The 19098-nt window shown below is 41.4% G+C and overlaps 1 protein-coding gene across 17 annotated transcripts in view; it reads right to left on the reverse strand.

Moving 5' to 3' along the window:
• TASP1 (taspase 1) overlaps window positions 1-18181 on the reverse strand; it is a 281853-nt gene extending 263672 nt beyond the window's left edge. For 6 of the 17 annotated variants that reach the window (XM_055543421.1, XM_055543425.1, XM_055543424.1 and 3 more), the window contains exons 1-2: window positions 17888-18057; window positions 2960-3178 (exon numbers count right to left, since the gene is read on the reverse strand). In XM_055543421.1, coding sequence (XP_055399396.1) covers window positions 2960-3104 — 145 coding nt within the window. In that variant the 5' untranslated portion in view covers window positions 3105-3178; window positions 17888-18057. Of the gene's footprint in view, window positions 1-2959; window positions 3179-17887; window positions 18066-18087 lie in introns of those variants that run through there. The other 11 variants (XM_055543419.1, XM_055543418.1, XM_055543420.1 and 8 more) reach the window with 5 other exon arrangements.
• Window positions 18182-19098: the final 917 nt, after the last annotated feature.

A 19098-nucleotide genomic window follows, 5' to 3' on the forward strand; every position in this document is an offset into this window, starting at 1 on the left:
GGTTAACATTAAGATATCAGAGACCTTGCTAACATTATACAAACAGTTCATGCAAACTGATGCTTTCTGAGTGACAAAAAAACTACTGTCCTAAGTGTATGGACTCTTAATAACGTAATCTTAAAAATCTTTCTGCACCATAAGCATTTTCAATACCATGCCTTATCTCCTTTTTCAAAAGCTATTTTCCTACCAGAGGCACCAGAAATAGCTTATGTTCCCAAAGAGGCTTCGCCAAGGTGACCTCTCCTCCCTTTGAAAACTTCCCCAAAGTTAAGAGTGTTTTTTAGAGGGAGTTGATAACCTAGGCAGTGTCAAGGGCAGAGTGCCTTTAATTTCCTCCCTGTTGAACTTTGGAAAGTCCTTGTCAGAATTCTTAAGAGTAACTTCAGAAAACTAGGTAGTTTTATTTAAAACTAGAAATGGACAGGTGTTACGTCCTATCCACAACCACCACCAATGTCACCTCTCCTACCCTAACTTCTTCAATCTTTCAGCCCTGGAATGTAGCTCAGAGTGTCTGAAACCCCAGGGATGGTATATTCACCACTGCCTATCCTAATCACTCAGCAACTTCAAGAGAAAGGCTCTGAAATTTATTTCCCTAAAAGGATTAATACTTGCTTAGTTAGGGATCTGAGAATAAACTAGAAAGAAACCAAGAAAAGGCCTTTCATCAAAGTTCCTTAACTTGCTCTGAATCTCCCCCTCAGACCCCACTTCCAATCCCCTTCTGGGCCCCAGAGGGGTCCAACACAGGGAAGGTTAAAGAACTGCATCTCTGATCTTCAGGCCTCCTCCTGTGAGGCTGCAGACTGCAACACACACTTAACCCGTCTTCCCTCAATGCAGACAAAGAATGGGCCCAGAAAGCTATGGTTAACAGGCTCGAGGGAGTAGAAAAGAAGTCCAAACAACAAGAGTCCATAAAACATGCAAATTCTAGTCCCATTTCTCAAAAGAACTCAAACTTCACAGAACCTGTGCCAATGTTTATGAGGACTCTCTTCATGGTTCTCTAATAAATGCCATCTTAGATCTCAGACCCCAACCTTGCAGCAGTATTTCCCACATGGGATACTGCAGCCAAACAGATAACTTTAGTGTGTGGACAGCAGCAGTAATGAACTTCCCTGACGGCTCAGTGGTAAAGAATCTGCCCGCCAATGCAAGAGACACAAGAGACACAAGAGACACGGGTTCAGTCCCTGGGTTGGGAAGATCCGCTGGAGGAGGAAATGGCAACCCACTCCAGTATTCTTGCCTGGAAAATTCCATGGACAAAGAGACAAAACTGAGCGATGAACACAAACATGAAAAGTATAGGTAGTATACAGATCTAGGGAAAAAGCAAGAAATCTACTATTCAAATGACTAAAATTTGGGCAAATCTCCTTTAATATGAAAAAAAAAAAAAGCAAAAGTTTAAAATCTCTACACTGGAATTGAAATTTTGTCCCTTAAATGTGGAAGGTATATAATGCTGCACAATCAATCGTTCTATTTGACCTTCTAAGAATTTAGAAGGGGAAAGTCATCCTTAATCCACACAATTTCCTGCCATAACCCAGACTTCCTCCTATTATAGCTGGTCCCAGCACCAGCGTAAGAGTCACTGCCATCGGCTATGTGTCTGACACAGGAGGGAGTCTGCAACGACTGCCACAGAAGGCAACCCTTTCCAAATCATCAAATGCTCCGTGTTGTTACTGCTTACGTATCTCAGGGCTTTCTTGCACATTTTTCAAACGTTCGTCATGAATAAAATAACTCACTGGGCCCTGTGAAAGACGCACCACCAGCATGCTGCAGCAGAAGGAACACTGGCTTGGGAATTTCAGTTGTTTCTATAAATGTACCTCATTTCTTTGAAAAGTCATTTGAAAGAAAAGAAAATTGAACCTTCTGTTTGTTCACGGTTTGCTTTTCCTGGATTCGATTTTGTAAGACTTCCCAACTTGTCTGTTCAGTTTAGCTATAGCCAAAGCTTAATGATCAGACAGAATGCCAGTCTGACAAAAAGAAACAATGCCACTCACCCCACATCAAAGAAAAAGGGAGAGGGAAAAAAAAAAGACCGGGGCAGAGCTGCACTGCCTGGAAACCCTCGATGTATCAGTGGTGGGGAGTCGGGGGTTGAACTTCACTGTGTCTGTCTTCAAGGTCCTCTGAAGCAGAAACCAGAGGCTGACGGACTGCCAGGGGCACTAGAATGGGACTGGGCCCACTTGATGGTTTCTCAGCCTGGCGCTACTGATTAGCTGTGTGCCTGAAGCCACTTAACCACGCTGGTTTTACGGTTCCTCATTTATAATATTAAGAAGGCAAGAACTACCTTTAAGATTGTATAAATTATACTCTAAGATGGACAAAGTCAAATATGGGGTAAAATTTTTTTCAACAACTTTATTTTTAAAAACACAAACCAGAGTTTAAACACTTACTTTGTCTGGTTTTAACAACATCTAAATATGTCTACTATATGGAGTAAAGGGCTTCCGAAGTGGCACTAGTGGTAACAGAATCTATTTGCCAATGCAGGTAAACGAAAAGATACGGGTTCGATCCGTGGGTAACAAAGATCCCCTGGCCGATGGCATGGCAACCCACTCCAGTTATGCTTGCCTGGAGAATCCCCAAGGACAGAGGAGCCTGGCAGGCTACAAGTCCATAGAATCGCGAAGAGTCAGACATGACTTGAAGCGACTTAACAGGCACAGGCACATGGAGTAAAAGTACTAGAGGAGGTGAGTGAAGGGGACAAAGGAGGTGCCATCACTGTGAGACCCTCCACGTGGGGAGCTCAGGGGAGGCCTTCACTCTATGCAAGTCAACCTGTGGTTCCAACTCCTCCTGCAGTGTCCCTCCCCCAGATAGGAAACTCAGTTCCTGGTGTACTTCAAGGCAAAGCAAAGGAAACCATTATTTCCATCTTCCGACTCAGCTGCTCACAGCTTACCTGCATGCACCAACACAAAGCCCCCTCGCTTCTCTTTATGGGACTGCTTCGTTTCCAACTCTTTCACTGTTGTTTTAACAGCCGAAACTTGAGATGATCTGGAAGGCAGCCCTTCTCCAGAACTCATCCCCTTCTCCATGGTCATTCTCCAAGATTACCATCTTCTATTGGGAAAAGTGCATACTTCCATCCAAAAGTAATTGCAGAAGAGGAATTACCCTAAAGGAAAACAGGCAAAGATGGCATGCATTTCTTTCCACTAACACACACGTATACAAATTTGTGCTCAGATAACTTTCAAGAAAAACCCCTAATTTTAAAGTTATTTAACTGGGTAACACAAAGAATATAAAAAGGTTAGAATTTAAATCCCTTTATACACTGACAGGCCTTGAAGTCGTATAAACAAAGAACTGTTGTAAAAAGATTTCATGTTGAGTCCAAAAGATATTTTATCTTTCATTTTATCTACACTGAAGAAAACCTCATCTTAAATATCACTTTCTACTCTCTCCAAACCAAATGCTAATAACCTCTGGGACATTCTAGACCCATAAGCAGGGCTGGCAACATCACTGAGCCTTGATTTAAAGCCTAGATTGCTACTTATTTCTTCCTCCAGCTTTACTGAGATATAATTGACATACACCCGTGAATAAGTTCAAGCAGTACAACCTGAGGATTTGATACACATATATACGCAAAATGATTGCCACAAGGTTAGTTAACACATCAATCACCTCACTTAAGTACAATCTTTTGTGTGTGGTGAGAACATATAAGAGCTCAAGATTGCTGCTTGCTTAAAAAAATGAACCAACATACAGATTTACTTCTGCCTATGGAGAACTTTTTATGAAAAACAGTTTAATGCTTCAGAGTTCAATGTAAAACAAATGCTAACAAATTTATAAGACTAAAGCACAAAATTAAAATAATACTTGTACAAATACTTATTCATTTTCATAAAGGCATTATTTCTGAGGCTCTCAAAAGATAAACAAAAAAACAAATTACAAGCAACATATGCCACAAAGCTTCTAATTTTTCTCACAAGCTCACAAGCTTCTCACAATCTTGACTTAATAACAATAATGATGGTAAAACACACTTCAGACTGGGGAAAAATGGATCATTTGAAAAAAATCAACAGAGATTTGAAGAAAAACAAAAAAAATCCCAAAGTCACGTGATTGAAACTACTTAAAAACACCCAGACTCACACTATAAGGTAAAAATCTGTACCTAAGTCTAAATTGAGAAATGGGGAGGGACACAAGGCTTTAAAGAGTGACAGCCAACTAGTTCAAAAGAATAGTGTCACGCAAAGTGTGGTCCACAGACTAGTGCTGGTTATCAGTCTGCAAGAGATTATTTTTTATTCATATACCAACTGTCTTACATCCACGTTTTCAATAAACAATGACAGTGTTTGTAATTCTTTTCTATTTCCCCCAGTTTTGTTTATAAGAGAAGACTCTATACATGGACATCACCAGATGGTCAACACCGAAATCAGACTGATTCTATTCTTTGCAGCCAAAGATGGAGAAGCTCTATACAGTCAGCAAAAACAAGACCAGGAGCTGACTGTGGCTCAGACCATGAACTCCTTATTGCCAAATTCAGACTTAAATTGAAGAAAGTAGGGAAAACCACTAGACCATTCAGGTATGACCTAAATCAAATCCCTTATGATTATACAGTGGAAGTGAGAAATAGATTTAAGGGCCTAGATCTGATAGATGGAGTGCCTGATGAACTATGGAATGAGGTTCGTGACATTGTCCAGGAGACAGGGATCAAGACCATCCCCATGGAAAAGAAATGCAAAAAAACAAAATTGCTGTCTGGCAAGGCCTTACAAATAGCTGAGAAAAGAAGAGAAGTGAAAAGCAAAGGAGAAAAGGAAAGATATAAACATCTGAATGCAGATTTCCAAAGAATAGCAAGAAGAGATAAGAAAGCCTTCCTCAGCAATCAATGCAAAGAAATAGAGGAAAACAACAGAATGGGAAAGACTAGGGATCTCTTCAAGAAAAATCAGAGATACCAAAGGAACATTTCATGCAAAGATGGGCTCGATAAAGGACAGAAATGTTATGGACCTAACAGAAGCAGAAGATATTAAGAAGAGATGGCAAGAATACACAAAGAACTGTACAAAAAAGATCTTCACGACCCAGATAATCACGATGGTGTGATCACTCACCTAGAGCCAGACATCCTGGAATGTGAAGTCAGGTGGGCCTTAGAAAGCATCACTACGAACAAAGCTAGTGGAGGTGATGGAATTCCAGTTGAGCTATTCCAAATCCTGAAAGATGATGCTGTGAAAGTGCTGCACTCAATATGCCAGCAAATTTGGAAAACTCAGCAGTGGCCACAGGACTGGAAAAGGTCAGTTTTCATTCCAATCCCAAGGAAAGGCAATGTCAAAGAATGCTCAAACTACCGCACAATTGCACTCATCTCACACGCCAGTAAAGTAATGCTCAATATTCTCCAAGCCAGGCTTCAGCAACATGTGAACCGTGAACTTCCTGATGTTCAAGCTGGTTTTAGAAAAGGCAGAGGAACCAGAGATCAAATTGCCAACATCCACTGGATCATGGAAAAAGCAAGAGAGTTCCAGAAAAACATCTATTTCTGCTTTATTGACTATGCCAAAGCCTTTGACTGTGTGGATCACAATAAACTGTGGAAAATTCTGAAAGATATGGGAATACCAGACCACCTGATCTGCCTCTTGAGAAATCTGTATGCAGGTCAGGAAGCAACAGTTAGAACTGGACATGGAACAACAGACTGGTTCCAAATAGGAAAAGGAGTACGTCAAGGCTGTATATTGTCACCCTGCTTATTTAACTTATATGCAGAGTACATCATGAGAAACGCTGGACTGGAAGAAACACAAGCTGGAATCAAGATTGCCGGGAAAAATATCAATAACCTCAGATATGCAGATGACACCACCCTTATGGCAGAAAGTGAAGAGGAACTAAAACGGCTCTTGATGAAAGTGAAAGTAGAGAGTGAAAAAGTTGGCCTAAGCTCAACATTCAGAAAATGAAGATCATGGCATCCGGTCCCATCACTTCATGGGAAATAGATGGGGAAACAGTGGAAACAGTGTCAGACTTTATTTTTCTGGGCTCCAAAATCACTGCAGATGGTGACTGCAGCCATGAAATTAAAAGACGCTTACTCCTTGGAAGGAAAGTTATGACCAACCTAGATAGCATATTCAAAAGCAGAGATATTACTTTGCCAACAAAGGTTCGTCTAGTCAAGGCTATGGTTTTTCCTGTGGTCATGTATGGATGTGAGAGTTGGACTGTGAAGAAGGCTGAGTGCCGAAGAATTGATGCTTTTGAACTGTGGTGTTGGAGAAGACTCTTGAGAGTCCCTTGGACTGCAAAGATATCCAACCAGTCCATTCTGAAGGAGATCAGCCCTGGGATTTCTTTGGAAGGAATGATGCTAAAGCTGAAACTCCAGTACTTTGGCCACCTCATGCGAAGAGTTGACCCATTGGAAAAGACTCTGATGCTGGGAGGGATTGGGGACAGGAGGAGAAGGGGACGACAGAGGATGAGATGGCTGGATGGCATCACTGACTCGATGGACATGAGTCTCAGTGAACTCCGGGAGTTGGTGATGGACAGGGAGGCCTGGCGTGCTGCGATTCATGGGGTCACAAAGAGTCGGACATGACTGAGCGACTGATCTGATCTGATAATCTATTTAATAAAACAGAATTAAAACCATCTCTAAAAACTGGAGATTCACAGGGAAAAGACTCGAAGTACAAAAGGCACATTAATTCACTCTAAAACTTACATCTTCCAGTGGTATAATTATATTTTTGAAATAATTTTATCTGCTACATCAGATAAAAATATGAGCTTTTACTTTTATCTTTCACAGTTTTCTTTTGAGATTTATGTGGTATTCTGTTTTGTTTTTGCATTTTATGAAAGCAATGGTCAACAATGGATTGAAAGATTTTTAAGTTGGTTCTTCACACAGGAGATGGTCTGGAAGCACTGCAGTATGGTACTCTGTGTGTGCATGCATGCATGGTAAGTCACTTCAGTCCTGTGTGACTCTTTGCAAGCCCATGGGCTGTAGCCCGCCAGGCTCCTCTGTCCATGGGATTCTCCAGGCAAGAACACTGGAGTGGGTTGCCATGCCCTCCTCCAGGGGATCTTCCCGACCCAGGGACTGAACCCACATCTGTTATGTCTCCTGTATTGGCAGGCAGGTTCCGTACCACTAACACCACCTGAGAAGCCCAATATCGTATTTTAACTTCCTTTAATTCCTGGTTAAAAAGAATCCATTTAATTATTATTATGTATCACTTATTTTAAAGGACAAATAATTTAAAATCATATAGATATAATTTGCTGTTGTATTCAAATGTTTACATATATCATAAATTTTGATTATAAAAGAGTGCTGAAGTTTATTAAATAACAGTAAGTTATAATGCCTGCTTTTGTTTTGTAGTGATAAGTATCTCTCTGAGGATGGATTTTCTTCCAACTGCTTCACAAGGGTCTGCCTCAGTTACCTTTATTTGACTTTGGTTATTTTTCTGAGATAGGTTACTATTTATTTCTGTGTCAGTTGACAAAGTCAGTTTAAATGATTAGCAGTTTATCTTCCAGTCTATATAGGCCATGATGCCTGACCAAGTCATGAAATGAGCTTGGGCCCACTAGACCCACAAACAGCTGCGTGAAAACTCAGGCTTCGGAAAATTCAAAGCTTCAGTTCAAATGAAAACATATCCAAGCAGTATGAGTTATAAAACCTTCTCTGACTCACTGTCATCAGATGCATTTTTTTTCATGAATAACAAATTAGAACATCTACATATTATAACAAATAAGGTTTGATGTAATAGGCATTTTTAATGTATGTGAGAGATTTGCTTGCTTCTCAAGCTTGTCTGAAAAAAATTAAATGTGGAAGATGAATAAATATGCTGTTTCTTAAGCAATATACCATCTCTCAGAGACTAGTTGAAATTTATTTATTTAACAAACCATGTCATCTCTCTAAACTCCTCCAAAACTGCTGGCCCCAAAGTTCTGCAGCACTGGGAAAGGAACTCAAGTAGACAGGCTAGCCAATGTACAACTCTGGCCTCCACTTCCAATGGTTACTGGAATATTTTTAATTCAATTAGAAATGAAGCAATTTCTACTCCCACATCAGTTCTTGTTTAACTCAGAACCCATTAAAAGTCTGACATTCGTAATAGAACTCCAGCAAATGTCCCAAAAAAGACACAAAAGGTGGAAGGGGGCAAGGGAGTAAATCCCATTTTACAGAAGAACTATATAACAACTTAAACAGATCAAAAGATGCTAAACCTCACTCAAAAGAAAAAGGCAAAATAAAACCACACTCACGTATCAGCTGGACTGGCCAAGTTAAAGAGTCATTCTCACATGTTGCAAGGAGTAGCACAGAATAATATAACAAGGTCAATTTGGTAAAATCAACCAAAATTACAAACATACACTGAAGGGTAGTCTGTAATGGTAAAGATATAGGCCAACAGTATGTCTTGATAAAAAAGTAGTTAAAAATAAAAGCAGCTCTTAGAAAAAATGAGAACTTTATTGATACACAAATATGAAACAACCAATGTTGAAGATATTTTGGTAAGCAAAAAAGGCATGGTACAGAAACGTATGCAGTACCATATTTTGAGGGAGACAAGAAAAAATAATACAACTAAATATATACGCAAAGTGCAATCTGGAAGAATATATCAAAAATTAGCACAACAGTAGTTACCAAAAGACTTGGGTGACTGGTGGACAAAGGTGAAATGCAAATTCCACTATTCACCATTGTGCATTTTTTGATTTTGAACAATCTGAATGTATTACTTAAAAACAAAAATTGTTTTCATTCATTTATTTCTTTATGCGAACACAAGATAACTAGCCAAGTTCAGGTCTCAAAATAGGGCAAGCCGATGAGATCCCACTTCAGTAAGAGGAGAAATGTCACATTCTGAAGGTTCTCAACACTCAACCCACATAGAGAAGGAACAGACAAAAACACGACCCGTCAACAATACTGGCTGAGAGGTCAGTATTTTAGTTTTGTTTTTCTGGATCTTGAACTTCTAGGGCCACACAAACCACAGATAATCCTAAATTAAAAAAAAATAAAATTGTTATTTGATCCCTACAGTTGAAACTAAGGAGTAAAAAATAAATCATGTAGATTGACATCAGATATCCCTGTGATATTTTTATCACATTGGTAGTCATTATTACAAATAATTATTTGAAATGGATGAATCATATTCGCATCAATATATTGATCCATAAGGAAAATGTTTAACACTTCAGCTAAGTCTTTGAGATAACAATCAACACAAAAGGTTTCCAATCAAAGATGCATAAGCATGTTATAGCTTTACACAACAGAAAACAATTTTATGCATCATTTTTATAATGCCTGTGTTCCTGAATGATAAGTCTGAATATGGACATTTTGCAACTTCCTATCGGTGATGGTACTAAAATTCATTTTATTATATCTAAAAAACACTGGCATCATATGTGAAATGAATTGCCAGTCCAGGTTCGATGCATGATACTGGATGCTCGGGGCTAGTGCACTGGGATGACCCAGAGGGATGGTACAGGGAGGGAGGTGGGAGCGGGGTTCAGGATGGGGAACACGTGTACACCGTGGCAGATTCATGTTGATGTATGGCAAAACCAATACAATATTGTAACTAGCCTCTAATTAAAATAAATAAATTTATATTAAAATAAGTAAAAAATAAAAAACACTGGCAATGTATCCATCGTCTGCAACAGTAGCTTGAAAAGTAAACATAAAGTTACTGTGTGTGTGTGTGTGAGTGTGTTAAGTTGCTTCAGTAGTGTCTGACTCCTTGTGACCCCATGGACTGTAGCTCACCAGGATCCTCTGTCCAGGGGATTCTCCAAGCAAGAATACTGGAGTGGTCTGCCATGACCTCCTCCAGGGGATCTTCCCGACCCAGGGATTGAACCTCTATCTCTTATGTCTCCTGCATTGGAAGGCAAGTTCCTTACCACCAGCACCACCTGGGAAGCCCAAAGTCACCACATGACCCAGCAATTCCACTCCTAGGTATATATTCATTAGAACTGAAAATACATCCACATAAAAACTTGTACATGGATGTTTATAGCAGAACTATTCATAACAGTCAAAAAGTGGGAACAACTCAAATGTCCATGAGCAGACCTTGGTTAAACAAAATGTGGTATATTTAGACAATGGAACATTATAGAGCCATAAAAAGGAATGGAGGGTTGATACACACTATGGCATGAATGAACCATGAAAACAATGAAAGAAGTCAGACAAAACCAGCCACATATGTTTCACAATGAAAGAAGTAAGGCACAAAAGGCCACATATGTTTCCATTTATATGAAATGTCCAGAGTAGGCATATCTAAAAAGATAGAAAGTAGATTAGTGGCTGACTTGGGCTGGAAGGACAGAGGGGAGTTGAGGAGTGACTGCTAATGGGGGCAGGATTTCTTTGGGGGAGGGGCAATAAAAATGTTCTAAAATTGGCTGTGGTCATGGTTGCATGGTATTTAGTCTCAATAACTACCAATGAATTGTACACTTTACATAGGTAACAATATGATAAATGAATTTTATCTTAATAAAACTGTTGCAGGGGGAGGGTGTATTTTTTCCTTCCCAATAAATTGTATCTTTACCTGTAAGATGTATCTTCTCCAAGTTACTAAACCTAATGGCGTCTTTGAACATAGTCTTCAGCTTGCAACCTTTGATTCTCTAGAAGTCCTGTTCTCCTTGGCAAGCAGGCCAATCAACTATCATAGTTCTTCAAGGCCCCTCTGATGACCGCTCCCAGCTTTGTTTTCTTGCCTGACTTTCAAACAGAATGTCCAAAGGCTTAAGTCTAAAATGCCAATTCAGCAACTTCATTCAGTATCAAGCTTTCAAAATGATCCCCTCAGTAAACCAGATGATTCCTAACTGTCTCTTAAGCTCTAGCCATAAGTCTCCTGAAGAGCTCAACCTGGATCCTCCAGACTCTTAGCCTACCCAAAAGAAATTCACCTTTCCCCAGAAATCTAATTCTTTCTACATTACACATTACTATTAATAGCCCAATCCTTTCCTAATTCACCTTATTGTCATCTTGGACTCTGCCCAGTTTCCAAATCCTACAGATTTCTTCTCAAGCATTTAACTTCCTTTTTCCTACTGCCTTGACCTTTGCTCAGCTCACATACCTCTTAGCGTGTTACAGAAAGCATATTAACTTTTCTCCCCAAATCCATGCTGTCATAAAACAATCATCTACAAAAGGCTGCCAAAGTAAATCTCATAAAGGACAATGCCAATCAAGACAAATAGCATGCCAAAAGACATGAGCAGGCAATACATAAAAGAGGAAATATAAACTGGATAGCCAATATTAAAGAAAGAATATTCAAAGAAATACGAAAAAAGAAAAAAAAACTAGCACTGTACTGCCATCAAAAATTGATGTAACCATTTTGAAATGGAATGTGTTAGAAAGCATCAAGAGCCTTAAAATGTATAATGTTGTATATACCCTCTCCAAAGATACTTCATATATGAACTAGCCAACACAGACACAAACAATAGTCCCACAAATCCCTCTAAGAGTACTGGGAGACTAGAGAAGAGGGAGGGGCAAGGATGAAAGGGAAACTTGATTTTTCTCTATCTAATAACCTTTTGTATTTTATTTTTTTTTAAACTGGGTACCAGTAATGCTGAAGAAGCTGAAGTTGAACAGTTCTATGAAGATCTACAAGACCTTTTAGAGCTAACACCCAAAAAATATGTCCTTTTCATTATTGGGGACTGGAATGCAAAAGTAGGAGTCAAGAAACACCTGGAGTAACAGGCAAATTTGGTCTTGGAGTATGGAATGAAGCAGGGCAAAGGCTAATAGAGGTTTGCCAAGAGAATGCACTGGTCATAGCAAACACCCTCTTCCAACAACACAAGAGAAGACTCTACACATGGACATCACCAGATGGTCAACACTGAAATCAGATTGATTATGTTCTTTGCAGCCAAAGAAGAAGAAGCTCTATACAGTCTGCAAAAACAAGACCGGGAGCTGACTGTGGCTCAGATCATGAACTCCTTATTTCCAAATTCAGACTTAAATTGAAGAAAGTAGGGAAAACCACTAGACCATTCAGGTATGACCTAAATCAAATCCCTTATGATTATACAGTGGAAGTGAGACATAGATTTAAGGGACTAGATCTGATAGACAGAGTGCCTGATGAATGATGGACGGAGGTTCGTGACATTGTACAGGAGACAGGAATCAAGACCATTCCCATGGAAGAGAAATGCAAAAAAGCAAAATGGCTGTCTGAGGAGACCTTACAAATAGCTGTGAAAAGAAGAGAAGCAAAAAGCAAAGGAGAAAAGGAAAGATATACCCATCTGAATGCAGAGTTCCAAAGAATAGCAAGGAGAGGTAAGAAAGCCTTCCTCAGCCATCAATGCAAAGAAATAGAGGAAAACAGAATGGGAAAGACTAGAGATCTCTTCAAGAAAATTAGAGATATCAAGGGAACATTTCATGCAAAGATGGGCTCAATAAAGGACAGAAATGGTATGGACCAACCAGAAGTAGAAGATATTAAGAAGAGTGGCAAGAATACACAGAAGAACTGTATAAAAAAGATCTTCACGGCCCAGATAATCACAATGGTGTAATCACTCACCTAGAGCCAGACATCCTGGAATGTGAAGTCAAGTGGGCCTTAGAAAGCATCACTACAAACAAAGCTAGTGGAGGTGATGGAATTCCAGTTGAGCTATTTCAAATCCTGAAATGTGATGCTATGAAAGTGCTGCACTCAATATGCCAGCAAAGTTGGAAAACTCAGCAGTGGCCACAGGACTGGAAAAGGTCAGTTTTCATTCCAATCCCAAAGAAAGGTAATGCCAAAGGATGCTCAAACTACCACACAACTCATCTCACCAACCTAGATAGCACATTCAAAAGCAGAGACATTACTTTGCCAACAAACGTCTGTCTAGGCAAGGCTATGGTTTTTCCAGTGGTCATGTATGGATGTCAGAGTTGGACTGTGAAGAAAGCTGAGCTCTGAAGAATTGATGCTTTTGAACTGTGGTGTTGGAGAAGACTCTTGAGAGTCCCTTGGACTGGAAGGAGATCCAACCAGTCCATTCTAAAGGAGATCAATCCTGGGTGTTCTTTGGAAGGACTGATGCTAAAGCTGAAACTCCAATACTTGGGTCACCTCATGTGAAGAGTTTACTCATTTGAAAAGACTCTGATACTAGGAGGGATTGGGGGCAGGAGGAGAAGGGGACGACAGAGGATGAGATGCTGGATGACATCACAGACTCGATGGACATGAGTTTGAGTGAACTCCAGGAGTTGGTAATGGACAGGGAGGCCTGGCGTGCTGCGATTCATGGGGTCGCAAAGACTTGGACTCGACTGAGCAACTGAACTGAACTGAACTGAACTGTACTGCACTCATCTTACACGCTAGTAAAGTAATGCTTAAAATTCTCCAAGCCAGGCTTCAGCAATACGTGAACCCTGAACTTCCAGATGTTCAAGCTGGTTTTAGAAAAGGCAGAGGAACCAGAGATCAAATTGCCAACATCCACTGGATTATGGAAAAAGCAAGAGAGTTCCAGAAAACATCTATTTCTGCTTTATTGACTATGCCAAAGCCTTTGACTATGTGGATCACAATAAACTGTGGAACATTCTGAAAGAGATGGGAATACTAGACCACCTGACCTGCCTCTTGAGAAACCTACATGCAGGTCAGGAAGCAAGTTAGAACTGGACGTGGAAAAACAGACTGGTTCCAAATAGAAAAAGGAGTACGTCAAGGCTTTATATTGTCATCCTGCTTATTTAACTTACATGCAGAGTACAGCAAGAGAAACGCTGGGCTGGAGGAAGAACAAGCTGGAGTCAAGACTGCCAGGTGAAATATCAATAACCTCAGATATGCAGATGACACCACCCTTATGGCAGAAAGTGAAGAGGAACTAAAAAGCCTCTTGATGAAAGTGAAAGAGGAGAGTGAAAATGTTGGCTTAAAGCTCAACATTCAGAAAACTAAGATCATGGCATCTGGTCCCATCACTTCATGGGAAATAGATGGGGAAACAGTGGAAAGAATGGCAGACTTTATTTTTGGGGGCTCCAAAATCACTGCAGATGGTGATTGCAGCCATGAAATTAAAAGATGCTTACTCCTTGGAAGGAAAATTATGACCAACCTAGATAACATATAAAAAGCAGAGACATTACTTTGCCAACAAAGTTCCGTCTAGTCAAGGCTGTGGTTTTCCCAGTGGTCGTGTATGGATGTGAGAGTTGGACTGTGAAGAAAGCTGAGTGCCAAAGAATTGATGCTTTTGAACTGTGGTGTTGGAGAAGACTCTTGAGAGTCCCTTGGACTGCAAGAAGATCCAACCAGTCCTTCCTAAAGATCAGTCCTGGGTGTTCATTGGAAGGACTGATGCAGAAGCTGCAACTCAATACTTTGGCCACCTCATGGGAAGAGCTGACTCATTGGAAATGACCCTGATGCTGGGAGGGATTGGGGGCAGGAGGAGAAGGGGATGACAGAGGATGAGATGGCTTGATGGCATCACTGACTCAACGGACATGGGTTTGGGTAGGCTCCAGGAATTGGTGATGGACAGGGAGGCCTGGCGTGCTGCGATTCATGGGGTTGCAAAGAGTCGGACAGGACTGAGCAACTGAACTGAACTGATTTACTAAAAGAGAAGATTTAAGTTCGCTGTCTCTGTGAACAAGATGAATGTACGTTAACTTGATTATCAAGGCCAGAAGAGAAATTCAGAATAAAACACTGTTTTTGCTCCAGGGACTTTCATGGCACTGATTTAAGGTCTAAATCTTGACTCCATTTCTCTCAAATACTGTTTCATATTCCTACGGCATATGATGACACTATTTCTCTTTTTTTCAGCCATTTAGAAGACTACCACATGTCGTGTTTGCCTCTGGTGTTGAAGGTTTTCACTCTAGGTTTACTGAGCCTTTTAGAAGCAGTTGAAGGAGGAAGGAAGTCATGGAATCCATTCATCTTACAGCAAAGGCTTTTAAAGAAATCCAGCCCTTAAGCTATAGCAGCTGATGAAGCGTTTTGTTGCTCTTATTATGAGACTGAAGCTTTAATTCCTCATTAAATAAGCTTCAAAACATACTTATTTTATCTTTAACCCAGTAATTCCACTTCTGAGGACACTTTCTACCAAAATAATTTTAAATATAGAAAAAGCTTTATGCCTTTTAAGCTGTGTTTAACACAGGATAATTTAGAAAAACAAAAATCTCGGAGTGACTTAAATACCTAACTTAGAGAATCTATGTATTTATGGTCAACTTTTTTTTTTTTTTAAAGGTGCCAAAGGTCATTCAATGGGGAAAAGACAGTCTTTTCAACAAATGGTGCTGGGAAAACTGGAGAGTCACATGCACAAGAATAAAACTGGACTCCTACCTCACACCATATACAAAAATTAACTCTACATAGATCAAGACCTAAATGTAAGAGCTAAAACTACATAAAACTTACGGAAAAAAAAAGAGTAAACCTTCATGAACTTGGATTTGGCAATGATTTTACACATAACACCAAAAGCACAAACAACAAAAAAACCCACAGACAAACGGGACTGCACCAAAATTTTTAACTTTTGCACTTCAAGGAACACCATTCAAGGAAGTGAAAAGATACTCCACAAAATGGCAGGGGGTGGGGGGATAGAATGGAAGAAATATTGCAAATCTGAAAGGGGACTTGTGTCCAGACTATATACAGAACTCATACAACTTAAAATTTTCTTTAAAAAAATTTTTAATTCAATTTAAAAATGGGCAAAGGAATTGAATGGACATTTCTCCAAAGACATATAAAGGGCCAGTAAGCACAAAGAAAAGATACTCGACATTATCAGACATAAAGGATATGCAAATCAAAACTACAAGATGCCATTTCCCAACCAACAGAAGGCTATAATCAAAAAGACAGAATAAATACCAGCAAGGATAAGCAGAAATCAGAACCCTTATATCCCGCTTGTGCAGGCCACTCTGGAAGACACCTGGCAGTTCTCAAAAAGATAAACAGTTCCCACATGACCCAGCAATTTCATTCCTAGGTATACAGCTAAGAAAACTGAAGACACGCGTTCACACAAAAACTTGTACATGGATGTTTATAGCAGAATTATTCATAACAGTCAAGAACTGGAAACAATCCAAATGTTCATCAACTGATGATGGATAAACAAAATGTGGCATATTTATAAAAGGAATATTATTCGACCATAAAAAGAAGGCTAAGTCCTAATACATAATACAAGTGGATGCACCTTGAAAACACTATGCTGAGTGAAAGAAGGCAAGACAACAAAAAGCCCGATATTGTATGATTTCATTTACATGAAATGTCCAGAATAGGAAAATCCATAGACACCAAGTAGACTCCTGGTTGCCAAAAGATGGGGGAACAAGGGGAAAGGAGATCTAATGAGAAGCAACTGTAATGTGTACAGAGTTTTTTTGGAGGTGATGAAAACGTCATGGAATTAGATACTGATAATGGGTGCACAACTTTGTGAATATACTAAAAGCCACTGAAATTTAGGGTGGAATTTTACGAATATCTCAAAAAATTCATGCAACAGATGCAATGTACAAAACATATGCTTCTTAGTGAAAATCGTATGTTATATACACTATAATCCTAAGTGGGCTTCCCCTGTGGCTCAGCTGGTAAAGAATCCACCTGCAATGCGGGAGACCTGGGTTCGATCCTGGGTTGGGAAGATCCCCTGGAGAAGGGAAAGGCTACCCACTCCAGTATTCTGGCCTGGAGAATTCCATGGACTGTAGAGTCCATGGGGTTGCAAAGAGTCGGACAGGACTGAGCGACTTTCACTTTCATAATCTTATGTAGGTTAAGTATCTGCAATTTTTTAAAACGTAGAAAGACCAAAATGCTGGGCTGGTGGAATCACAGATGATCTCTTCCTAAATATTTCTGCATTTTCCAAATATTCGTTAATAAGCATGCACTGCTTTTTTATAAGTGCGGGGTGGGGAGGGGGGCGAGCTTTATTCAAACACAAAAGAAAATTATTAAACTCCCAAGTGTATAAAAATTCCTTAGTTTCGTGTACAGTGATCCCAGTCACACGGTCCCCCAAAATACTTTGCATTCCCCTCCCTCCCCTCCAGAGGCGAATGAAGCTGATCTCCCTCCTCCCGGAAATACGATGCCCTCTATTTCCAAGGCACCTACAATTCCTGTTCCCCACCCTCCTCTCAGGTTACTCCTGCTCCATCCTCTCGGTCCTTTCCTCTCCCTTCTCCAGCTCAGCAGTAAACGCTAACTTGCCGCGGGGCTCTAACCAGGGCTCTAACACACTACGGGGCTGCTCCGCCCCGACCGGCCACACACGACCGGGGCGCACACTCCCGGCTCTCCCGCAACCTGGAACTCGGAGAAACCGCAGCCCGAGACCGCACCGAGCGTGAGGGACTGCCAGGACCCCCTCCCAAAAACAGACGGCCCCTTCCCCGCAGAGGGGAGGAGACTGCGGGCCGCAGCCGCTGGGAGCGGGCGCCGGGACGGGCCCCACGCGCGACCAGGGTTCGGAGACGAGGCATGCCTCGGGTCCCGTCCACCGGCACCGCCCCCGGCGAGGAGCATCCTGCGCGCCGCCTGCCCCCGGCCCAGAGAGCACGTCCTGGGGAGCGCGCGGCGCCGGGGAAGAGAGAACGCGCGGCGGCTGCAGCCGCGCGGACAGCGTGAGGAGGGACACTCACCCGCATCAGCCCAGAGCCCTCAGAGCACCGGAAGTAGCCACCCGCCCGTTGCCAGGGTGAGGAAGCGGGGGTGACGTCAAGCTCCCTCATTGGGTCCAAGCGCAGCCACGTGTCCGGAAGCAGCCGCCCACAGGCGGCTCTGCCCCGCCCCCTACTCTGGCGCGGCTCACCTGGCCGCAGAGGTGCCCGGAAGACCCTACCTGGAGCCGCCTTTTGAGCTGCGCAAGCGCCCTCGCCTCTCTCTCCCAGCCCCTTAATGGGCCGGAAGGCTGTGATCTTCTGATCAGAGTGGTCAGTATCCTAGCAACGTGATGTCAAATTAAACCAGTCGCCACTTACTGAGGTGTCGCTGACAAGCTTAATTTCATCCAGTCCTTGCAGCCCTCCCCTCCCCACTACACTGTAGGGATATCTAGAGTTCTGCCTGAATTACACGTGGGAGACAAGGGCTAGCCTTGCTCTGGGGAGGATGAAAGTGGGAGTGGCCTTTCTTTTACCATCTAGCATCTAAAACCAAGACCTATTGATAGTAACATGTAATCTCTTTCATGTTTCCTTGTAACTATTAACATGAATCATCTACCATGTAACCACCATTAAACCTATTCTGTATTTAATAGTTTTCAAAGTGTGGCCCTCACATGAGCAGCTTCAGCATCACATGGAATCTTACCAAAAATATGGATTCTTGAGCCACACCTCAGACTTCCTCAGTCAGAAACTTCGGGTTTTCTACAGACTTAACAGGGCCCTGCGGGGCTCCTGGGCATGAAGGACTTTTTGTCCCCCATTCTGTACCTAAGACTCGCCTCCATGACCTTCTCTGAGTTCCAAAGGGCAGGATAGTTGCTGATCAAAGGAGAAACAGCAAGGAAACCACCTGAGGCAAGGTTAAAGAGACCAGAGGGGGTCTTCAAGATTAGGAGAGGACCACCTAGGACCCTGCACACACCCTAATCTTGTCAGCAACCCCACCCTTTTGAAACTGCAGAAGAAGAAAAGAAGACTCTAATATCTTGATCCTTATCACATACTCTTTCCTGACTTTATGACCTCTCCCTGCTCACCAGTGAGGTGGACACAGTTCTTGAGACCTACTGTGTTCCCCCTTTGCCTGATGATGTAATAAAACCACTCTTTCCTTCCTTCTATAACTCTGTTTCTATATTTCTGTTTGGCATTGATGCATAGAGAGTCAAGATTTTGGCAAT

The sequence above is a fragment of the Bubalus kerabau genome, chromosome 13, assembly GCF_029407905.1.
Source record: "Bubalus kerabau isolate K-KA32 ecotype Philippines breed swamp buffalo chromosome 13, PCC_UOA_SB_1v2, whole genome shotgun sequence".
Lineage (NCBI taxonomy): Eukaryota > Metazoa > Chordata > Mammalia > Artiodactyla > Bovidae > Bubalus > Bubalus kerabau.